Source organism: Corvus moneduloides, chromosome 16, assembly GCF_009650955.1.
Source record: "Corvus moneduloides isolate bCorMon1 chromosome 16, bCorMon1.pri, whole genome shotgun sequence".
Lineage (NCBI taxonomy): Eukaryota > Metazoa > Chordata > Aves > Passeriformes > Corvidae > Corvus > Corvus moneduloides.
In genome coordinates this window covers 17,580,973-17,603,790 of record NC_045491.1, presented here as the reverse complement: position 1 = coordinate 17,603,790, position 22,818 = coordinate 17,580,973, and the positions used below count along the sequence as shown (strand labels likewise).

General features: G+C 46.1%; 1 protein-coding gene across 1 annotated transcript; it reads right to left on the bottom strand.

Moving 5' to 3' along the window:
• Positions 1–608: 608 nt before the first annotated feature.
• Positions 609–21,366, bottom strand: JPT2 (Jupiter microtubule associated homolog 2). The gene is given in 6 exon segments (XM_032125485.1): positions 609–7,784; positions 7,787–7,807; positions 8,538–8,583; positions 14,622–14,764; positions 15,238–15,386; positions 21,242–21,366. Coding segments are annotated over 6 exon segments (564 nt in total). The 5' UTR covers positions 21,286–21,366; the 3' UTR covers positions 609–7,623.
• Positions 21,367–22,818: the final 1,452 nt, after the last annotated feature.

Here is a 22,818-nt window from a genome sequence, read left to right as displayed (position 1 = left end):
AGGGAGAGAACGATTGCACTGCCAGACACACCACTGATCACTTCTGCCTGAAAGTGTTTTAGTCTGTGTACTTTAAACATCTTTAAAGGGAATCTTGAAGGCAATTGTCTGCAGACTGGGAATCTTTCTGCTTTCTTAGGCGTGGCACAGGGGTCTCCTCTGTGGTTCTTGGGCATTGTCCAACACCCACACACCTGCATGGGGCACTTTAAGGTCTGCACTGCAGTCAGTGAAGCTCACCTAGCTACCCTTGTTCATGAGCCGTTAGACAGCTGCTTGTCAACCTTGCAGCACAACTGCCTGTGAAGGTGTGCCTGGCCACTCTGCCACCAGAATCCTGCACAACAGCACTTGCTAGCACCCAGCAGGCCTGCTGTTTCACTCAGTGCTCTAGATAAGCCTCTTCCACAGATCTTGTGCCCATGCAAGTGACATCATCATTATTCTTTAGGCAGGAGTCTGAAACTGATGACCTTTTGCACACAAGCTAGCTTAACTGCTTATTACTTTACTAGAAATGCTTCTGTAAGCTGTGCATATTCATTGCCCTTCAAAAGCATAAAAGGTTTTGATCTGGAATTCTGTCCTTTATACCCCAGTGCTCTTAGTCAGGAAGGCTAGAGGCTTATTTTACTCAGCCAGATGCCCTCTGCACTGGGCAAATGTTCACAGGGTTTTCAAAAGCACAAAGGAGGCTTTAAGAATGAAGTAAACTCGAACAGCCAAGTATGAGAAATGCTGAAGTGAATGACACATGTAAATTACTACAGATTCTTAAGAGAAAGAGCAGTTGTGCTCAAGTTGCATTTAATACAAACAGTTCCAGATTGAACATGAGTTAGGCACTGATAGCATCCAGTAAAGTCATATTTTAAGACAAATCCACTCATCAATTCAAAGCTTGGCTGAACTGATTTACTGAAGATGATGAGCAGCTCAGACAGCAAGGTCTTCAAGTTTTAAGTTAAACAGTGAATTCATTTCAGACCATAATCTAAGAATTTCCCTTTTGGAGTTTGGTGCAGCAGAAATTTAAGGGGGGAGGTAAGTCACAAAACTACAAAAATCACAAACTCCTCTAGTTTAGCAATGACCTCCCAAGACTGAGTCCCACCCTTGTTCAGTCAAGGGCAGCTGGAGCAGGTTATCCAGGACCTGCTTAGAGTTTGAATATCTCCATGGATGGAGACTCTGCAGTCTCTCTGGCCCACCTGTCCCAGTGTCTGACCCCTTGCAGGAAAAACGCGCATCCTTGTGTTCAGATGGAATTCCATGTGGTTTCCCTTGTGCCCATTGCCTCTTGTCCAGAGCAGAATCTGACCCCCTCATCCTTGCTCCCTCCCAGCAGGTACTTGAGCACGCTGGTCAGATCTCCCAGAGCCTTCCTGAGCAGCCCCAGCTCTCTCAGCCCCTCCTCTCTTCTGCAAGATGATCCAGTCCCTTTACCACCTTTCTGGTCCATCACTGCACTCCCTAAATCACATCTCTCTTGTACTAGGGAGCCCAAAACTGCACATGGTGCTCCATGTGAGGCCTCATCAGTATTTTAACCCAGCTGGCAAATCAGATTCCTGCTAGACTGGCTTCAAAATACCCTTTGGCCTCCACTTGCTGCACTACTCCTCAGTGCTGAAATCCTGCACTTATATTTTTTCAGAGGAAAAATCCCATGATGAATTTCCAGCTGTCATTATGAAAAACCACATACTGCAGGGCTGTAAACTAACGTTGGAGACTTGCGTACAGAAGAAAATATGTGTTCAGAGCTGACTGGTGTGTTTATACCCTGGCTTAAAAGCAATGACTTCAGCCTGGTTTGCTGAAGCCATCAGCTTTCTTAGTTTATGCCATGTGATGCAGTAGCTAAACTCAAAGGGGGTTGGTGCTGTAACGAGTGCTGGGATAACCACTCGAAGTCCTGTAATTGCTCCTTCATAGAAGAAGCTCACTCAAAAACCAGCCATTCCTGTTTGACATCCCATAATCTACCTCCAAATTACTAGAAAAGAAACTTCACTCTTCTGTTTTGAAGAAGAGTTGTGACATACTTTCCTTAAAGTCTGCCAACAGTTAACAAGGTTCGCGTTGGTGTAGCACCAAAGCCTCACTGCCTGCTCTGCTGGGGGTCACTAGGAAGCATTCCTGCCCCTCTCCTGTGCTCACTGCCTATATGGAGAATTTCTGTTGGCTAGAGAGGGTTTTACAGAAACCATCGTACAAAGATCCTTGCACTTGCTTATAAAAGTCCTGTCATAGAATCTGAAGATGTGAGGACATTCTGATGACCTTTGGGTCTCTTGCACAAAGACCATCTTCAGGGTGGGAGGACTCTACTGGAGCCTCTCACAGGCAGAGTTCTTCTGAACAGGCTGCTCCTGTCTTTCAGCTCAGATGGATAAAAAAGCTCAAAGCTGACGTAACAGTAAGGAGGCAGATGATGTCCCTTCCTGGAACGGTACCTGCTCTCCTCCACTGGGCACATTGATAGCTTACTCTTACTCAGCATTTTCCAGTAATGACTCCCTGATGAACTTCGCTTTGCCTGTCTTCCCCATTCTTGCTGGACACCCACAGCTGGGATACCAGAGCTCAGCTCTGAGCTTTCAAAAAGGCAATTGCATGGCTCTCATACTATGGTTGAGGTTGTCATGAAAATGAAAGGGTGGCATTCACAGAGGTCAACATGCTGCAAGAAATGGAAGGAAACAATCAGGGTTTTTTTTTGTTTAACTTTTCTAGTGTCACACTGATCATGATAATGGGTAACTGAAATCCCCACCCCTCACCCTGTCCCCAGCCTCAGACAGCCTGGGCCTTAACATTTAAGCTGCAAAATATTCTCTGGCAGAACATTCCTCTTGCCAAAGACACAGTGGATTGAAACTCGTAAAATACAGATTGTGAAGCCTTAAAGTGGACATTAGTTCAGGCAGTTCACACTGAGGTGGACTTGTGTTGCTCTTCATGCCCCAGTGCATGCTCCCAGCAGCCAGAATGTTAAACACTGACACAGTAGAGCACACATTTATGTAAGCCTGTGGGAGGAGACAGTGGAGAAAAAGCCATCATCTTTATGATCTTTATGAAGGACCTGGCATAACCTTAAGTTCCCGTTACTTCAACAGGCCCCTGTGCTTCTGATCCACCTGGACACAGAGCACTCTGTGGTTTTGGCTTAAGTGGCACATAGCACACACCCAAGCAGCAGCAGAGGAGGGGTCATGGAGAGCCAAAGGCAGCACAGCTACTATTTAAAATATCTGTGTATGTAGGAGGGAGGAAAAAGCAGTGGGTAAGACACCACAATTAGAAGGCAGCTGGACCTAGAGAGGTTGATGTAAGTAAAGTGATGTGAATAAAGCAAATTCCCGCATTCTTGCTGGCTATGGCCAATACTTTGACCTGCTTGAGGAGGAAGAGGTTGTCCTGTTCGCAATATAAGGAGCTTGAAAGAAAGGCAAAGCCAATTCAAGATAAGACTGTCTTCATTCCCAGAAGATAACACCATAAAAATAATCAGGGCTGCTAATTTAGCCCAATAATTTAAATCTGCCTCTTCCTGCTCACTGACTGTGTTCAAAGGGAGGAGTGGTGAGTGGGCCCAGCTTGGGCAGCCAGTTTAGCCTGCTGGGAGACTTCTGGGCATCAGCTCTTGGCCAGCAATGAATTGTTACCCAGTGGTTCTTACATAGCTGATAACCAGTAATGACAGAAACAGCTTACATGTGACCAAGTCTCCCCACAGTCAGGATGCTGTGACCCAATTTTGTTCCTTAAGAAACAATGGAAAATTCCAGCCTCAATGACATTTAATCCATCACCTTTTCCAAAGGGAAGCGATACACGGTTTCAGCAGAGCTTCAAGCTGAAATTCAACAAGAGACACATCAGAGGGCTTGGACATATTGCTGGGTGGCCAGGCCACCACACAATCACCCAGGTAGCCAAGAGACTTGGACACCCACACACCAATGTGATCATATTGTACATAAGCAACTCTGAGAACCTTCCAGGGAACATACTACAGCAGTTACTCATTTAATACTTAAATAATTGTCTCCACACGACTACTTTACACATCTTCTCTCACTAGACAAGCCCCAAGAATGTACTTTGGATATTCCAAGTCTAATTAGCTTGTATAAATCATTCAAAAACCTCACAGTAATGCTGCTTAAAACACCAACAGAGAGGACATTAATCTTCCTCATTGAGAGTGCAGTGCGGGGTATTATGCAGTCATGCAACAGATGGACAGTATCAGACAGTGCTTGCTTAAAAGGTTTTGCACAGCAGCCAGCAGTCTTCACAGGGGTTGTGCATGATCTGGGTTATGGGAATCAGAAGGGATGACACACTGCAGCTGGGCTGTTCACTAGAGCAGTGAGGTCGTGTACAGGACAGACATGGTGACATGTTTAGGGACTAAGCAGCAGATATGCCTAGAACCACACACAACTCATGAAAGCATGCAAGTCCTCCTTTAACCACTTCCTTGGCTAAGCTCACTATGGACTATGGATACTATCATTTTCCTGCCCAGACTGAAACAGCAACCCAGATAACATTCTATCTGAAGTGTTTAGCTACAAACCGGCAGTTTTGGGGAAAGCAATGAGGTAACACACACAGTTGCAAAGTGGAGCTATACTGGCTGCAGCTCAAAGGAAAGACAATCCTTCATTGCTAATGTGCGATCTATCAAGGACATTGCCACATTCCCACACTACGCAGATCCCACCCAAAGCACTGTACATGCTTCAGAGGAGAGTTCTGAACTGTAAATGGCCAAACACAGAAGCCACTGTAGGAGTGAGGGCTGGCCAAGAGGCTCTGAGAGCATCACAGCCTGGAAGTTCAGGGATGAATGACACGGACACGCAACATCCTGGATGAGAGGCCACTGCATCCAGCTCACCCAGAACTGCAGTGTCAGTAGCTGCAGTTCCCTCCTCTGTCAGCCAAGGCAGTCTGGCACATGAAGGATGTTTTATGCACTCAACAGAAACACACAAGTGAGGGTATGACTTCTCCACATAAAGAATATCCCCTGCTCACAGGGAATTGCTACATTTTACTACAAATAGCCTTAAATATTTAAAATATTTGAATATTTAATTCTGTTTACAATATTGCTGAAGAACATAAAATCCCAGTGTGGTACAGAACATCATGGAATGTTGCCCACAAAAAGGCATTAAGCTGAGCTCTTGCTACCATCCTACCCCTAACCCAGGGATAAGAGGTGTCTGTCTTATGGGCAGCCTTGGGCAGGATGTCATAGCTTCTGAGTACAGTCCCCTGTACAGAAGGCCTGAAAATGTATGTGCAATTTTTTTCCCATTTCAGACAATAAAATTCACCAGTGTAGCTATAGTGAAATAAAGTACTGACCAATTTATAAAAGCAGGCATCTACAGCACACAATGAAGTAACAAAATACAGAGGTTTATTGATAACTGCATGTTCTGTCATTTGATTTCCAATCCCCTTCTGTCCCAGAGAAATGCTCAGATCAATCTTACTTGATGAGTTGAAAACATTGTTTAGATTCCAAAGAAAGAAATGCAAGAAAATTAACATAGTTTAACTAATTTAAGGCCTAGTTAGAAGTTTCTGCTTAAAAGACAGGCACTGAAGCCAATGCACATCAGGTACTAAAAGATGCCAAATGCTTGATATTGCAGATAGCACCAACTATATCAGAGCCTGCAGTGCAGGAAGCAGCCTCTGGTTGACTTTTCCACATGACAAGCTTCCTGTCAAGTACTGGAACAAGGAACTGAAACGGCTAATGTGTCTGAGACTCATCCAGAGGCTAGAGCACAGACTCAGGAAGAGCTGCTAGAAAATACATGTTTGGAAGTAACATAAGTTCATTCCAGGGTTGCAGTCTGAACTATTGCCTTGTTTTCCTGGGGGGGGAAAAATAACAGGCAGCTCCAAACCAATCTGAAAGGTACAAAGGCATTGAAATCCCTACTTTCCATGGCTGTTTCTATCCTAGCACTGCCCCATATATTTCACCATTTGAAAAGACAACTAAGTCTTAAAGCAGTCACCCACCGCTGCTGACACAAGGGAACTGCATGGCTTAGGAAGCATTACAATCACAGAGAGGTTTAGCACCTGGCCCAGCATCCCATCTCAATGGCAGCAGTTCCCAGGGAACATGGGCTAGAACAGCAGTGGATATACACAATAAGGCCACTTGGTCTTTGGCATACCTGACCAACTCCTGTTTTGATATGTCAGATTTAAAAGGTCAGTATTCAATATATTTAACAGTAAGCACCTAATGTTAACATTCATATACCAATGCTCTGGATATGATCATAAAATCCATTCAGAGAACAAACCCTCCCCCAAAAACATCTGTGCAAAACATGCACACCTTCCAAACATGATTTACAACAGACTTTAGCAATAGAAACCTTCTGTTTGTGCTGGCTTTGTTTTTCCAACTAAGGTAATCTACAGCAAAATCAACTACAGCTCTAGGTTGGGGAGAACTTACATAGTTCTCCCAACCTTACCAACAAAAATTTGAGACAGTCAAAGGCAAAGGTAAGGCTGATGAAAGACAAGAGACTTCACTAACAGGCTCGGCACAGGCAAAACCAACAGGAAATTCACTGTGGTGGAGACAGGAGAACAGTCCTGGTTTCCACAGGGAACCGAGTGAAAACATGGACTGAAGCTAAGCCCTTTCTACACAGGCTGGGTCAGAGTGACCTGGCTGACATCTCAGCATATTCCCCATGGTAACTGTAAACTTCCAAGTTGCCTCTGTTCAAAGAGTACCATAAAGCTATTGTTTGCACCCACATCTTTACCAGAAAACCTACAAGCACTCAACTAGAGGCACCTACATGAAACAGCATGTTGGACTGCCACACATGAAGAGCTAGTCACAGTAATCAGCAGATTACTAAAGGCATCCAAAAGACCTGAATATCTGGGCAGGGGCAGACCACAATCTTTACAAATATATGATGGTTTATGAGCATAAAAGAAACCTTCAGCATATTTTGTCCTTGTATCAGCAATCATGTGCTGCAAAGCAAGAAAGGAGAAAAAGAAGCAATGACTGAAGACACTCTTAACCTTGGCAGCACTACTTGTTCCAGTGGAACATATTTATATTCATGTGACTGCAAGTCAGCTCACACTGTGAAGCTGCATTCCATTGCCATGGGGAAAGCCCAGCCTACCTGCTGTGCTTCAGAATCTTCAGGTGTGACCTCCAGGCCCCCTCCCATTCACAATGTTTGACATGTTGACTGTGTGGATAAGCCTGACTCCACAAGAGTGTCCTGAGCCATGAGCTAGGTAAGAACCTAACAGTCTGAGGAACTCACCACTAAGTAGCACTGATTTTTCACAAAGTTACACTAATGTCCCACTCTGCCACCCACCCAGGCAGGCCAGTACTCACATCTTCCACAAGGCACCCATTCCCTCCCTAGCCCTCCCTCCCCAAATCACCAGGTTATCTTTCCTACACACTCTAACATAACCCTCATCCATCTGCCTAAGTACCTATTCACAAGCAATAGTGTATAAACTGACCTCGCCACCACAGACAAGAGTTTCTCCATTAGGGACAGTGACACAATGACCCTAATAGAATGCAATGCTGGATTTCCCCCCTGGCGGATTGAGGACTTTGTTGTGTGAGCGTGGCCTTGGCCCTAGTCGGGGTTCATGATTGTCTATCTTGGGTTCTGGCTCCTTGCATCGCTCCTCTTTGCCCAGAGCTTTTTTCTCGCCTCCATCTTCAGGTGTGGTTTGATATTTTCTGTAGCTGCATTAAAGAAAACAGATTAGATCATCAGATCAATTACTATTCTGTAGTACAGTAAGTGCCTCTTCTTCTGTGGGCCACATTATTTCCCACATCTCCCATCCACAGCACATCAAGGTTTCTCATTATCTGTTCATTTTTCCTGAAGCAAACAGGTGCTAAGAATTTCACTTTTCACAACAATTTCTCTCTTCCTTCAGCAATCTTTCTAAGAAGGATATAAAGACTGAGCAATACACCTTCAGAATTACTTTGGCAGTTGCAGGCAATTAAGAGATACAACATACCAATCAATCCTTTCACACTGAGCTTGAAAGCAGAGGTCCCATCATTCTTTAATAATTCTTTAATAATTAGCTGAGCAAGAATACATTTTGTCAGTCAGCTATTTATTATTTACAACTACAGAAGGCCAAAATTACCCATTTGAAGGAGATGGCAATATACAGATGCCATATATGGATTCCATACATATCTGTATGTAACACACATGGCATCAAGCAAAGTATAAATACACAGACACAGAGTATCATGACTCATGCCTGTGTTCACTTCAGTAAGAGGAAGAGAACCATTTCCCTGAGACAAGTGATTAGATTTCTGACTAAACTTTTCAGTCATATTATCCTAAAATCACAAGACTAAGGCTAGTGTTTAAGCAGAAGCACAAGAAACTTCCTCAGAGCTTATCTTTCCAAAGAGAACAGAGAAAATAATTTCTCTTGCTGACCTTCTAGCTTCTTTGGTGTTTCCTCTTCTTTCAAGACAATGTGATCCTGCAAAGAAATCAAAAACTATCTTAGTGTATTATTGCTCTCAAACAGCAAGTCTGTCACAAAGTCCTTCTGGAAGTTTTGCTTCATTTCTAATAGATCACTGATCAAGTAAAAGTAAGCAGTGTGCAGCCCTTCATCCCCTCCACTTCTACAGAAACCCAAAAGCAGGGGGACCAATCTTCTATGTTATGGCAAGGTGCACATCTCAGACAATTCACTGAAACATGGATGAAGAGGCTACTTTAGATCATCAAAACGGTAAGCACAGCAGTGGTGGGTTAATTGCCAGACTCGATTTTACAGGTCTTCTCCAACCTTAAGGATTCACTGATTTTAAGGTCAGGAATTACCATTCCTGTCAAGCACCTGCCATCACCCAGGAGAAGCTGGTGTACACAACTATAATACAACCAGCCCTTGAAGACCCTATTTGTATGCAGCAATTCCTGTCTTCAAGGACAGCAAGTATCCCAACAGTCAGGTAATAATCAAAACATTTTAAGACCGTTTTCCCAACAATCTCAATTGACTGTTGGAAAGACACAGCCACACTTCAGAGAAGTGTTTTCCCACCCATGAAACTCAACTTGCAGTAGTTTTTTGTAAATATCCTGTCTTCTTTCCATCCCAATATCTCCCACAATTTCAATGCTCTAATTAATGACATAAGAATTTCCAAAATGTTGTCCTCCATTTAGTCAGGAATTCATAGGAATTAAAGTTACATTTCTAAAAAAAGTAACTAAAAAGAAACAGCGACCATCCCAATAAAGGAGTACAGAGAAACAAAGCAAAACCCTCTCCTACACCAACAGCACTACTCCTGCCAAAACCTAGCTCCCAGTCTTATTTTTCCTCCTCCTTGCATATGGCCCCTACTCAGAATATGCATAAAAAGAAAGCACTCTACCAACACTTTAAATTTAAGGGGAAAATAAAGGCAAGAAAGTTAAATTGGACTGATCCTTTCTTCCTAAGCTTCCACAAAAAACTAGAGTCGTTTTCAGCACAATGACAATTTCTGTTCCAGTTCCAGCCACAACGGGGTTATTTTTGCAGTAGCCAGGGAGGGCATGGCCAGGACCTGGAGCTTATTCTTTACCACATCATGTGCACGGGGTGGGGGGAAGAGGTCCCTTCTGGCCTGCAGTGGTGGCTGAGTGGTTGGGGCAGTGCCTTGTTCACATGGTGAGCATTCAAGTGTGAATTGTTCATCTTTCTTGTACACTCCATTATAAATTTTGTGCTGTTACTGTTCTTTTCCTATCTCATTGCTGTTTCCAGTAAACTGTTGTTATTTCAACCCATGATTTTTACCTTTTGTGCCTCCAATTTCCCTCCCCAGCCACAGGGGGAAGGGGGAGGGGAGTGTGAGTGGTGCATGGTTTGGAGTGTTTTCAGTGGGAACACTAAACTAGGGAATACCATTCCTAAACCACATCAGTTTCATAGAATGTTAAATTTCTGTGCTATCTGACATGCCAAAGACATTATCAGCGTAATATCTACTCACTTATTAGTATTTACTTAGAGTAAGGCAGCAGGTTGTAAATCTGTATATAGGGCACTTAAATACAGTAACTGGTAATGTATCCTGCTTTTTCCAAACCCAGATGTGGTCATAACTACAAGCAACTATTACACATCCCAGCTTTAAGATCAAAAGTCAACTGTATAACCTATGTGTAACAACTGTAACACTATACCAAGAGACACTTTACACTTTTGTCTATCAGGAATCAAGTACCTGCTGGGCCTGACACCACTGATCCCAAGTGTAGAGGAATTCCTTGTGGAGTGGGGGCATAGGATACCCCAGGAGAGCTTGGGCAACCCAGGGCTGTTGCAGAAGTACCCCTGACGGGGCCTCAGGCTGAAGATAGGCTTGCAAGGCACCTGCTAGCCAGCAGCCTTGAACAGCCTTGGGTCAGCTCACCCACTGCTTAGAGGCTTTCTCATGGGAAAGGGGCGTGAACTTTGCAAAGTATAACTTGGAGAAGGTAAACAATAAAACTGGAGCACAATGCTCAAATCGTATCGGTGTTCGTGTCGTGACTCTGGCTGGTTCCCCTGCACCCGGGAACCTCCCCCTGCTAAACCTGGCGCCCGAACAGGGACCCGGTGAGTTTTGCTACATGCAGGTTCGCTTAAATGCAGTAAGACTGAATTTCATCGTATCGGTGCGGCGGAACCAGGGGAGCCAGAGCAGGTGGCCCCAAAGCCAAGTAAAGCCGGGGGCCCAGTCTCAAAGCTGAATAGAAAGCCGGAGGATAAGCCCCAAAGCCGAGTAAAGCAGGGGGCTAAACCTCAAAGCTGAGTGGCCAGAGACCGCAATTTCGCATGGCTAAGCGCGCACCTGCAGCAAAGCAGCTATGGATTATGAGGTGGGGACTCGACTCCTAGCCAGTATCCTCTCTAAGAGAGGCGATATCGTGAAAGACCGAGATCTCAATGCCCTCGTTACGTGGGCCCAGGAACACAGGTGTGTGAAACACACTTTGCTTTTGTTCTCAACCGAAGCGTGGGGGAAGTTGGAAACGAATTGTGGCTGTCCACGATTGAGGATGGAAAGGAAGCTAAAGAAGCTAAAGCTCTCGGCTTAACCTGGAGAGCAGTAACTGGCACTCTCGGAGAGATGAAAGCAGAGAGGACAGTGGCCGCAGCCGCCATGGAGGCTTTAGGGAGTGGCGGCTCCAGGAACAGAACAGACGGGGGTCTTATGAAGCAGGGGCCGGGGACCAGGGCGGAGTCCAGGGTTGCGCAGTTCTTCGGGCTGGCCGCGAAAAGACCGATTAAAGGCACAGCAGCACCCATCCGCTCACTGCGGGAGTTGCTGGACTCGGCAGGGAAGGAAGTTACCCCTCCGAAGTCTGAGGGAGAAACGGCTGCGAAGGTGGAAGCAGAGCCGCCCGACTCAGGGGGCGGGGCACAGGCGGACGAAGGAGAAACAGGCGGTCCTGGTGCCCGGCCGAAAGTGGCAGCGCAAACCAGCGGTCCTAATGCCCGGCTGAAAGCGGCGGCGCACAACCCCCCTCTGCCAGACAGCGGAGCAACGTCTGGCAGCGAAGCGGCTTCTGCGGTTTCGTTGCCTGCAGAGCCAGAGCCAGCCAGGGCTGCCGGGGGTAAGCCCCAAGAGGGGGAGAAGCACCGAGAGGTGATGCAAGAAGTAATCAAAAGGCTTGCTGAATTATCTACACGGCAGGACGCGCTGGAGTCCAAGACTTGTGATATTACACCATCAGCACTGTGGCGTCCCGTGGCCCCACCGGTCAAGTTACCACCCAGAGCTCCTACGTTCCCATCGTGAGAATCAGGCACAGTGCCTACAGCCCCTCCCTTCCCACAAGGGGAGGTGCAGCCATTGTTTCCATCAGCCCCGACAGGGAGGACTGACCCATTGCAAAGGAGATGGAATGGAGTTATCCATGATGCAATCATTAAGGATGATTGGCAAGCAGCGGATGCCCTCGCTTGCCCTGTACTGATACAAGGGGACACTGCAAAGTGGGAACCCCATGACTGGAAGATCTTGCAGCAAGCCAAGCAAACGGTCACCATACATGGCTCGTGGTCTGAAGCTGCACGAAGCATTCTGCAGTTTATCTTTACAGCAGATGTCCTGTGTCCTAATGATTGCATCAACATCGCACAATTGTTGTTAACCCCTTCACAGTTCCTGCTTTGGGAGCGAACATGGAAGCAGCTAGCACAAGAAGAAGCTAGCAAGCACCAAGGTGATACACAAGACCCACTTTATGCGCTCCAAGCTGACATGCTAACTGGGAGTGGGGCTTATGGAGTGACAGTGACACAGCTGACTATGCCCGTAGTCATTCATCAGTTGTCACAGACTCTTGCCCACAAAGCCTTGTTGTCAGTACCTGAAAAGAAGAAGTCCCCCCGTATGCAGGAGTCCGACAGGGGCTGTCAGAGCCATATGGTCAGTTCATCGACTGTTTGTCAGCAGCCTTAAAGGATGCAACTGAGTTCTCTGAAGAGCTCCAAGAGCAAATGTTCCGAACACTTGCCTTTGAAAATGCTAATAGCAGACTAAGACAATTCTTGCTACGCTGCCCCAGGGAGCAGGAGTAGACAAGATGCTCGTGCGCGCTAGCCGTGTGGAGCAGTCATCTCAAACAGCTGCTTTTACTGCAACGCTGCAGAATGTCCTGCAACAACAGGGACAAGTCATCGCCGCAGCACTGACCAGAGGGGTGCCCAGCAAGTGGTGCCGTGCTACAGGACCCTGAAGCGAGAAGGCACAGTCAGCATCAGCTCCTGAAGAAAGTGACGCCACTACCATAACAGCTGGAACTCTGGGACCTCCGTCCCGAGAAGCCTTGGGAGAGGCTGCACATGTGGCTGAGCGAGGGGGCTGAGAACTTGCCAGATCCACCACTCTCCGTAGCAGGAGAAGTAGCAAGACTCTGTGGCGAACGTAACAGCTGCCTTAGGTGGTTGCTACTGACTTGTGGTGGGTGTCGGGTAACCCTCTCCAAAGGCGAAACCAAGAGGGGGAGTTGCGTAAATTCTTGCACATAGCACCAGACACAGAGATAGAGTGGGGAATTGTTTTGACTGTCTTGAGACAAGGGCATTGGCAGACATCTTCGATCAGCTGTCTGCCCATTTAGATCAAGTGAAGGCAGTTAATTTGGCTAGCATCTATGTTTTTACCTGGTGCTTCAGCAGCCAGGGCTCACGCTACTTGGCATAAACTTGCTTGCTGGGTGAGGGATGAGTTAAACGTAACTTCGCAGATGCTTGACGAGCTAAGCACAGATGTTGCTAGTGTTAGACATGCAGTATTATAAAATAGGACAGCCATTGATTTTCTGCTACTAGCTCACGGCCACAGCTGTGAAGAGTTCCAGGTTATGTGCTGTATGAATCTTTCTGACCACTCTGTCTCAATTCACAAGCACCTCTCTGACCTCCAGAGGGGCCTACACAACCTTCGGGAGACAGACGACCCTATTGGAGATTGGCTTAAGGGTCTGGGTATCACCAGATGGCTGCGTACCTTGGTAGTAGAAGGCTGCTGATTGCTATTTGTAGTTATATTAAGCTTAATAATACTTGGGTGTATTTTTTCTTGCCTTAAAGCGGGGCTGCAGAAAATCATCAACCAGACCTGGGTTGCCCAAAAAGAAAACAGGGGATATGTAGAGGAATTCCTTGTGGACCGGGGGCATAGGATGCCCCAGGAGAGCTTGGGCATCCCAGGGCTGTTGCAGAAGTACCCCTGACGGGGCCTCAGGCTGAAGATAGGCTTGCAAGGCACCTGCTAGCCAGCAGCCTTGAACAGCCTTGGGAAAAGGTATACACTGGTCAGCTCACCCGCTGCTTAGAGGCTTTCTCATGGGAAAGGGGCGTGAACTTTGCGAAGTATAACTTGGTGAAGGTAAACAATAAAACTGGAGCCTGATGCTCAAATCGTATCGGTGTTCGTGTCGTGACTCCGGCTGGCTCTCCTGCACCTGGGACCACCCCCCCCCCGCTAAACCCAAGTTCACTTTTTCACTGTTGATCACTTAAGCCTAACCTCCTGCTGAAGTGCTTTCAAGGTGACTGTAGATACATGTATTTAAGAGAGGAGAGGTGAAGTGTGCAGCCAGTCCTCACAAAGGTTTATGACTTTAGCTCACCAACTCCCAAGTTTGCATCAAAATCACACCTGCCAAACTGCAGAATAAGGAGAAGTATCTCCTCCCTATCCAGTTTAAATGCCTCTTAGCTCTGTCAAGAACTCCAGCTGTACCTCACTCACAAGAAAGATCAAAAGCTTTTTTCTCTTCATTTTTTTTTTTTTTGAACGCACATCCACAGTCTAATTAATGCTTTTACAACAAACTGCAGAGATCTGATACACCCAAAATAGCAAGCTATCAAAGAGACTTTGGGAATAACTGTCTAACTCAAAGTCACTCCATGCACATTCAGTTCTGTTCTTAAGGAGAGCACAGGCACGTGACAGAGTGTGACAGGACCCCAGAGCTGCTGGCTTCTTGGTCTGACAGCAACAGAAGTACAAATACCTTGGGCTTGTTCGGGTGTGCTCGCACAATGCTGGGAGAGACAGGAGACCCAAAGATATCGCTTGTCTTCCCACCAGGTGGATTCATGCGTGGACGAGGCTGAGCAGAACTAGAGTCCTCAAAAATGCCACTTTCTTTTCCTCCTGCAAGGCAGTTGTTAAGACTTTTTTTCTAGATTAGTTTTATCACACTATAGTAAAAAAAAATCAAAACCAATATAATTCAAAGACTTCTACAACCCTGCTACCTAGGGTTGTAGAAGGGACTTCCTTTTATTTGCCTAGTTGAAATCCTTTGTTACAATTCACCTGTGGATCTCAAATTGAGCCAACTGCTCATACAGCTTTACAATAGAAGCTGTTTCCTTTCATCATTTCTTAGAACCTCAATTTGGAAAGAATTAAGACCTGGATGATGTGCTAAGAAGTCTGTGAACATGCAGATCACTGAAATATTCATATATTCAGAAGTCTGAAGAGATACATTGTTCAAACCCACTCAGTATATAAAAATGCAACAGAAGAAGACAGAACCCAATGTTCCAGTTTAGGAACACAAAACCATACTATGCTGCAATCCAGGGCCCAGTCACACGGAAAGAGGGAGCAGCTTTTACCTGGAGGGTTTGTTCTTTTTGGAATGTTCTGAGGTTGTTCTGATGCTCCAAAGATATTGGATGCCATCCGATGTGGTCTGCTTGAAGAAGACACCTCCTCTGTACTCCCAAAGAGATTACTAGAATCTCCTCCTGGGGGCTTCAATACCCTATATCACAGAATGAGGAACAAGATACAAAAACTCTTTTAAAATTTATAGCATTCAACATATCTGGTGTCCCCTTCCCATTCTCTCCTTGTATGTAACTATTCTGATTTTAATTTACATTAAGTAATTCTGCTATATCCATGAAGTATCTACTTTTCAAGAGCTGTTTTAATATTCTTAAGTTCAGCACAAATATTGCCAACGTCCTAGTTAGTCAACTTGATCATAAGCTATCTATGATTACTTGGAATGATCCTAACACTGCCACCTACACAAATGGCTACGCTATCTGCGGTGTTCCAGAAACAACAGAGATTAAGGGAAGCCATGACTGGTTAGGGTTTTAAAAATAACCATTACAGAATCAGACTTTCTGCTAAACTGCACATACCAACTTTGAATCTGTCATACAATTCAAACCCTTTTAAATAAAGGCAGACATTTCATAACTACTAAAAATTTTACTAGTCTCAATCATCAGTTATCACACTACCTGCTGTAGTTAAGAATGGAGAGAGAATACCAAAAAGCCAATTTTTTAGTGGTCGAGCTGCAAATCCATTAAAACTAAAGCTTTGCAACAGAGGATAGCAAATGATCTCCAGAAAAATTGGAGCTTAAAACAGAAATGATCTAACTTCTTGAAAACTTACCAAAAGTCATGCTTGTCCTTCAGTAGTAATTCCATAGTTAATGCCTATGTCTTGTTCAACAGACTACGAGTCCTGCCCCAAAAAGGAACCAGACCACTATGTGGGAGTAGAGTCAGTGGAATTAATTGGAAAATTAACAGAAAAAGCACAGGAAAGAGATGAATACCTAAATATGGCTGTAAAGAAGCTCAGCAAAGAAAAGGACCTGAGAGTGCTGGTTGACAGTGGCTGAACACGAGCTGGGTGTGCCCAGGTGGGCAAGAAGGCCAATGACATCCTGGCCTGTACCAGGACCAGTGTGGCCACCCAGACCAGGACAGAAACCTGTGCTGGACACTGGTGAGGCACCTCAAATTGTGGGGGCAGTTTTGGGCACCTCACAACAAGAAAGACTAAGGGGCTGGAGCATATCCAGTAAAGAGAATGGAGCAGGGCAAGGGTCTGGAGCACCAGGAGCAGCTGAAGGAGCTGGGGGGGCTAGGCTTGGAGAAAAGGAGGCTCAGGGGGCACCTTCTGGCTCTCCACAACTCCCTGACAGGACAGGGCTGCGGATAGGGCTCTGCTCCCAGGGAACAGGGACAAGACAAGAGGAAACAGCCTCAAGTTGTGGCAGGGGAGGGCAGACTGGACATCAGAAGGAATTTCGTCACAGGAAAGGTTGTTAAACATTGGAATGGGCTGCCCAGGGCAGTGGTGGAGTCACCATCCCTGGAGGTATTCACGAAATGACTGAATGTGGCACTTAATGCTCTGGTCTAGTTGACAAGCAGTCAAAGGTTGAACTCTGCCACCTCAGAGGGCTTTTCCAACCTTAATGATTCTGGGATTCTGTATCAAAAATAATCTTTACAGTTACATCTACCAATTTTCCACAGTCTCAGCAGCTGAACAAAGGTAGTAGCTCATTTATACTACTTCTAATCTGAACCCTTGATCTGGAACCTAAGGTAACCTTTACTTTTAAACCAAGAGAACAGTTACAAATTGCAAGACCTTGATCCCATGTACCTGAACACAATTCAAATGTCAGTGAATTATTACAACCTCTTCTCTCCCTAGCCCTGTGACAGCAGCATGCCATTCCAGGTGAGCTATGCCGAGCATAAAATGAGGTTCCTCTTGGTGCCAAGATCTACTCCAGTTTAAGATTTAATTTCACAAAAGTAGAGATATTTGGCTGCTCTGTCAGAAAATTAGCTTTGTGCACATTTCAGATCTCAAGATGCAGAAAGCAGTTTTACACTCTGGGAAGAAGGAGAAAAAAGTCCTCTTTTAGTCTGGGAATAGTTTATATAGATAGTACTAGACTCAGAGGGACTGTCTTTGCTGGCCAATTTCAATATTTTAATCCTTACTATGACTATGGATTTAATAAATGCCTTTAGCTTGAGGAGTAACTAGAATTTCAGCAGACAGGACAACTTCTTGTGCACAGATCATACAAAGCTTATTTATTTACAATTTAGTGTCCAACAGACTACAGATCCAACTAGCCTCTGTGCTCTCTATATATCTTAGAAGATTTAAACCCACTATTAAAGCAGACATTGTATAGGTAAATTATGAATTTCAATCATTCACAATGGTCCAGAAACTGAGGCAGTTTAAGTATTTGAAGTGGGGAGACTTAAGGAAAAGGGAACTCTACAAAAAAGTAGTTTGGGAAGGGGGTCTCTGTTAAAATGGAGTCCTCTCACTTAATTTAAATGATTTTTGACTTTACCTGTTCTTTTCAGCTATTTTTTTTTAACTGCATCTAGTCTTTCTTGCGTTCCAACTACACTAAGTATACCAGCAAAAAGACTAAAAGGAAGTAAAAAGCTGTTTATACAGCTGGAGTCTCTTACACCCCAGATTCACTCCATTTACCATGCTGTTTGCTTAACACATGCATACAAGCATAGGAGGGAATAATAAAATAACTACACTCAGAATTCTTTTTTGGTTTAAGAAAAATAGCCAGTCATAAGAATCAAATTACTTCTCATTCCTGCAATGGGTTTTAAGAGCTATTGCAGAAAAATTCTGGAGAAAACTCATTTTAAGATTAAAAGTCTTGATAATTCAGTAAAGAAACTTAGAAATAAATCCAACACTGATTAATCTTATACTGTCCTCCTATTTTCAGCTTAGTATCCACACTAAGAAAACCCTACTGTTCAACAAATTAGCCAGAGGGATCACTGGTGGTGTTTACAAGGTGGAAATCAGCAAAAGTACCTTTTCTGCCAGCATCACACAAAATAATCTTGACTACATACGCAAAGTGGATTTACCACCTCAATTTCAGGAACTTCTAAATGCTGGGAACCTTCCAAGCATTACATAAATGTTCAAATGGTGGTAATACCAGGTTAATAAAATTCAAACTAATACAAAGTCAGATAACTAAGTCATTCACAGGAATTACCAAAATAACCTTGAAGTACAGCAACGAAGTCTGTCAGCTGATGTCAGCAAAGAGGACAGGGCTTTGCACTCGCTCCCTCCAACCAAATATGTGGGAGACTACAAAGCTATTTTCTTTCTGTGTAGCCTCTAGAGCACTGCTGGCCTGCCTCCCTGTACTACCACGTACTCAGTTCTGGAGCAGAGCGAGACGTGCAGGTTCCCCCAGACCAAGTAAGAAAATCAGGTTTCACCTGTAAATCCTAACAAAGGAAAACAGCATGCTAAACTCAGTAAGTCAAGATGAGCTGCTTCAACAGAGTACACAGAAATTTAACATATACTGTATAGCAACTTTATATAGTCATTTTAGTTTACATCAGTATTATGTCAGTTTACACAGAGACATTTTTGTGTCTTGTAGCCAGGTATGTTTGATCTTTCTTCCTTTGGGAAGGTGTTTTATTCTTTCAAATCATGAAAAAAACACCCTTTGTCTTCTACAAAATCTAAATCTGCCTTTCTCTCCCTCCCCTCCAGACCAGAAGTTTGTGAATGCCTCTAAAACAGCTAAATCAAGAGCCCTATTCTGCAAGTTTAAAAGCCTCTACTAATTGCTTTGTTCTCTTCTGGCAGATTTGAAGAATTTTAATTAGCTCTTCTGATCTTCCCCCCCCCCATTCTAACACACGTGAATTTGAGTGCGCTTTCCTCATTAAGCCTTTCAGACAACCAATGGAAGGGGTGACAAGGCTTATCCATTACTTCAAGACACCCTCTACATAATTTTTTTTTTAATCCTGCCTAAAAGTTAAACACTGAAATTTTATCAGTTTTCAGACTGTTCTAATACAGTAGACAGAGCTGCATTATACATAAGAGACTCACTAAGGTGAGAGAAACTCGCAGGAAGCAGGTGTTGAGGTTTGGAACCGCAGGCTCTAAGGCAAGACCAGAGGTCCTGGGGTGCTCCTGCTGTGGGATCAATAGACTCATGGCTCATTAAACAGCTCACTCACATACAAACAGCAAGCTGTGTTATGCAGCCATGCTCTTGATCTGAAAGCTCCAAGATACTCTGCAGTGGCCCCGATGGGAGTAGAGGAATATAAGCATTCCGTTTCCAAGATGGTTAAATTTACCATTGTCAGCTCTTTGCAGAAGCTGTGAAACTGCTCGTACACAGGATGAATTGAGAGTATGTTAATACAATGCATCTTTATAGCGCAGAATAGCAGAATGATACAACTCTGTCCTGCTTTGCTTTTAGAAGCTCTTAGACATGCAATCCCATGTTTTATTTTGGAAAAGCAAAACTTCCTTAAAAATACAAAGTGTCATTGTTAAAGTTTAATAAAATAAAACTAGGCAGTTAATTCGATTCAGCCAACTAGTTGCTTGCCCTATCACTGTACATATTAACAGGGTCACTAGAAACACATTTCCCTGGACAATTAAGTGAAAGCTTTCACTTAAAATCTTCTTAGCATCATTTATTTCTAACTGTAATACACCTGTATTATGAAGTTCTCAAAATGCAGACACTTGTTTATCATTTCCTCGCAAAGATTTTCACTTTAGGAAGACTTATTTTTTCCTGCTTCCACAGCTGGTGGTGGTTGCTGCAGGGATTTGGAATTAGGCTCAGTTTAAATTACAGCAACTTCTACATACCAAGAACTGCAAAAAGGTTTGCATTCTCACTAAACAAAGTTTTGTTTAGGGAATGAACAGAATAAGCTGTGTCTTTAAACCAGGTACTTTTGCTCTTGATGGCACAGGCCATGAGTCAATAGTCAACGCCTCAGAGACCACGTTGCAAATCCACTGAAGGACGTGCCTGCGGTGCTGCCCCGGGCTCCGGTACAGAGCTGTGAGTGGCTCTAGCCTGCTCTCAGGCACCACAAACACACTCCGACACGGCAACGGGGAGCAAGCTGTAAGACCACCTTTGCTCGCTGTTAACTAACACGTTACAACGGTCTGCCCAGGAACCCAATTTATGCGTTAAACGTGGTTTCAAAATTACTATGAGAACAGACACTTCTGAGAGACTACACCAAGGACAGAGCATCCTCAAAAGTCTTCTAAAACCAGGTCACAGCTTGGAGCGACTGGAATGCAGGCAAACTTAAAGCATTCCTAGACAATTTCGAAACCCTTCCTCCTTCCTGCACGGGACAGCCTCGCAGATGGATTAATCACTGCACTCACGCCATGCGGTATTCAGGGTGTCTGCCCTCCTCCAAACAAAGCAATATATTTCAACTTCGCAGGGCGAAAACATGCAGACATCTGCTTCTGCAGGCGTTTGTGCTGAATCCTCCCCCTCACAGCTCCACAGAGAGTAGCCGGGGCCCCTCGCTCCCCGTGAGTAGAAACACGGCGGGAGAAGGTGCTCCCCGGCGCTGGGCCCCTGTCCCCAAGGGGGACTCCCTGCAGGAGTTCGGGGGTCGGGCCCCCGTGTGCCCCGAGCGTGGCCTCAGCCCGAGGCAGCACCGACGGGAGCGCAACGCGGCCACTCCCCGACCTGTAAACTGAGGCACGGCGAAGACACCGACCACGCGCTGGCGTCTACCCAGCGGTACGGGAGGGATGGGCCTGCGCTCCCGCCCGCCGCGGCGAAGAGGCCCCTCAGGCTGGACCCGATCTCCTCGGCCAGAGGCTACAACCCCGCCCTGCCCCGCCCCCCCCACCCCCCCGGCCCTCAGCCGGAGCTCGCACCTCCCGCGCCCGAACAAAGCCCCGCCGACGACCCCGCGCCACCACACGCCTCTTTCCCCCCATCCCGCCGAGCGTCCCCCACCGCCCCACCTGGAGCTAGGCTTGGCCGGCTCGGCCTCGGTGCCCTGGAACATGGTGGCGCTCAGCAGCTCCGCTCCACAGCCCCACTCCACCCGCGCTGCGGGGAGAGCCGGCCGCCCCGCCCCGCCATTGGCCGGCTTAGCTGCCCATCATAACGAGCAACCTATCGAACGCAGCTCACGCGCTCGAGATCCCACCTGTCCGGCCAGCCTCGCAGAGGGAGGGAAGCTTAAAACGACCCGCGTCGGCGCTCATCCTGGATGCCTTCCATTGGTTGCATTGCCCGTCCGTCGTAGGAAACTGCACAGCCATTGGCCAGAGGAAGGGCGGGGCGAGCAGCGGGAGGGCATTTAAAGGGACGGGACGGGGTGGGGTGTGTGGGCTAAGGGGTCTGAATATCAGTCTTACAGGTGGGATCTTGTGTGGGGGTTTTGGCTCGAAATGGCGATGCAAAGCAGTAATCAGGCGGAAGATCATCTTACAGAATAACCTAAGGGAGGGCTTCATAACCTGCTGCCCTCCACAGTGTTTCCGAGCTCGGGGATGTCCGAGCAGCAGCCCTGAGGCGCGGAGGGAGCGTTGCCCGGAGCAGCGCGGGAGATTTAAGCGGCTCCAGGGAGCGCGGGCGACCCGGGCGGGCGAACAGGGTGTGGAGAGGGAAGGGCGCTGCAGCACAGGCAGTTTGCTCAGTTTCTGGTCATTACAGTTGCTGAGGGAACTCAAATATATAATGTCCATTCAGCAGGGAACTGAGTCCTCTAAACTCACAAAAAAAGATGCGGCGAATCAGACTGAACTCCCAAAAAAACATGCAAAACATGCAAAAACCCCATGTAGCCACCCAGGCTTCGGGCTGTAGCTAATGCCTGAGCCTGTCAGTGGATTTTACCAGTGATGGGCAGCTGCATCAGATGTGACCAGGTAGATGACCTGCCCAGCCTGGCATCAGAGTTACAAGACAAACTAGAAAGGCTGAGAAGTGTTAGAAAATCAGAGGCTGGTGAGACTGTGCTCTGGCCTCCCTGAGACAGGAGCAGCCACCAGAAAGGAGATCCTCTATCCGTCCCCCAGCAAGGAGCAGGTACCAGCTGTGAAGTGAGAAGCAAGTGGAGGGGAGTCTATACTCGGGGAAGCAAGCATAATGCTTCTTTGCCCACCTTGCTTTTCCCTCACAATATCCTCATAGGCAAACTCAAGAAGTGTGGGTTGGATGAGTGGACGGTAGGATGGATTGAGAACTGCCTGAGTGGCAGATCCCAGGGGCTCGTGATCAGTAGTAGAGAGTAAGGTTGGAAACCTGTCACTAGTGATGTCTCCCAGGGTTCTCTATTGGGCTCAGTGTTGTATAACTTGTTCACCAATGATTGGATGAAAGAGCAGATGCCTCCTCAGCAAGTTCACTGCTGATACAAGACTGGGAGGAATGGCTGATACCTCAGAGGATTCAGAGGCACCTCAAAAGCTTGGGGAGATGGGCAGAGAAGAACCTTCTGAAATTCAACAAGGGGGAAATGCAGGTCCCGCACTTGTGGAGGAACAGCCCTGGGCACTGGTACAGGTTGGGAGCTGACCTCCTGGAGAGCAGT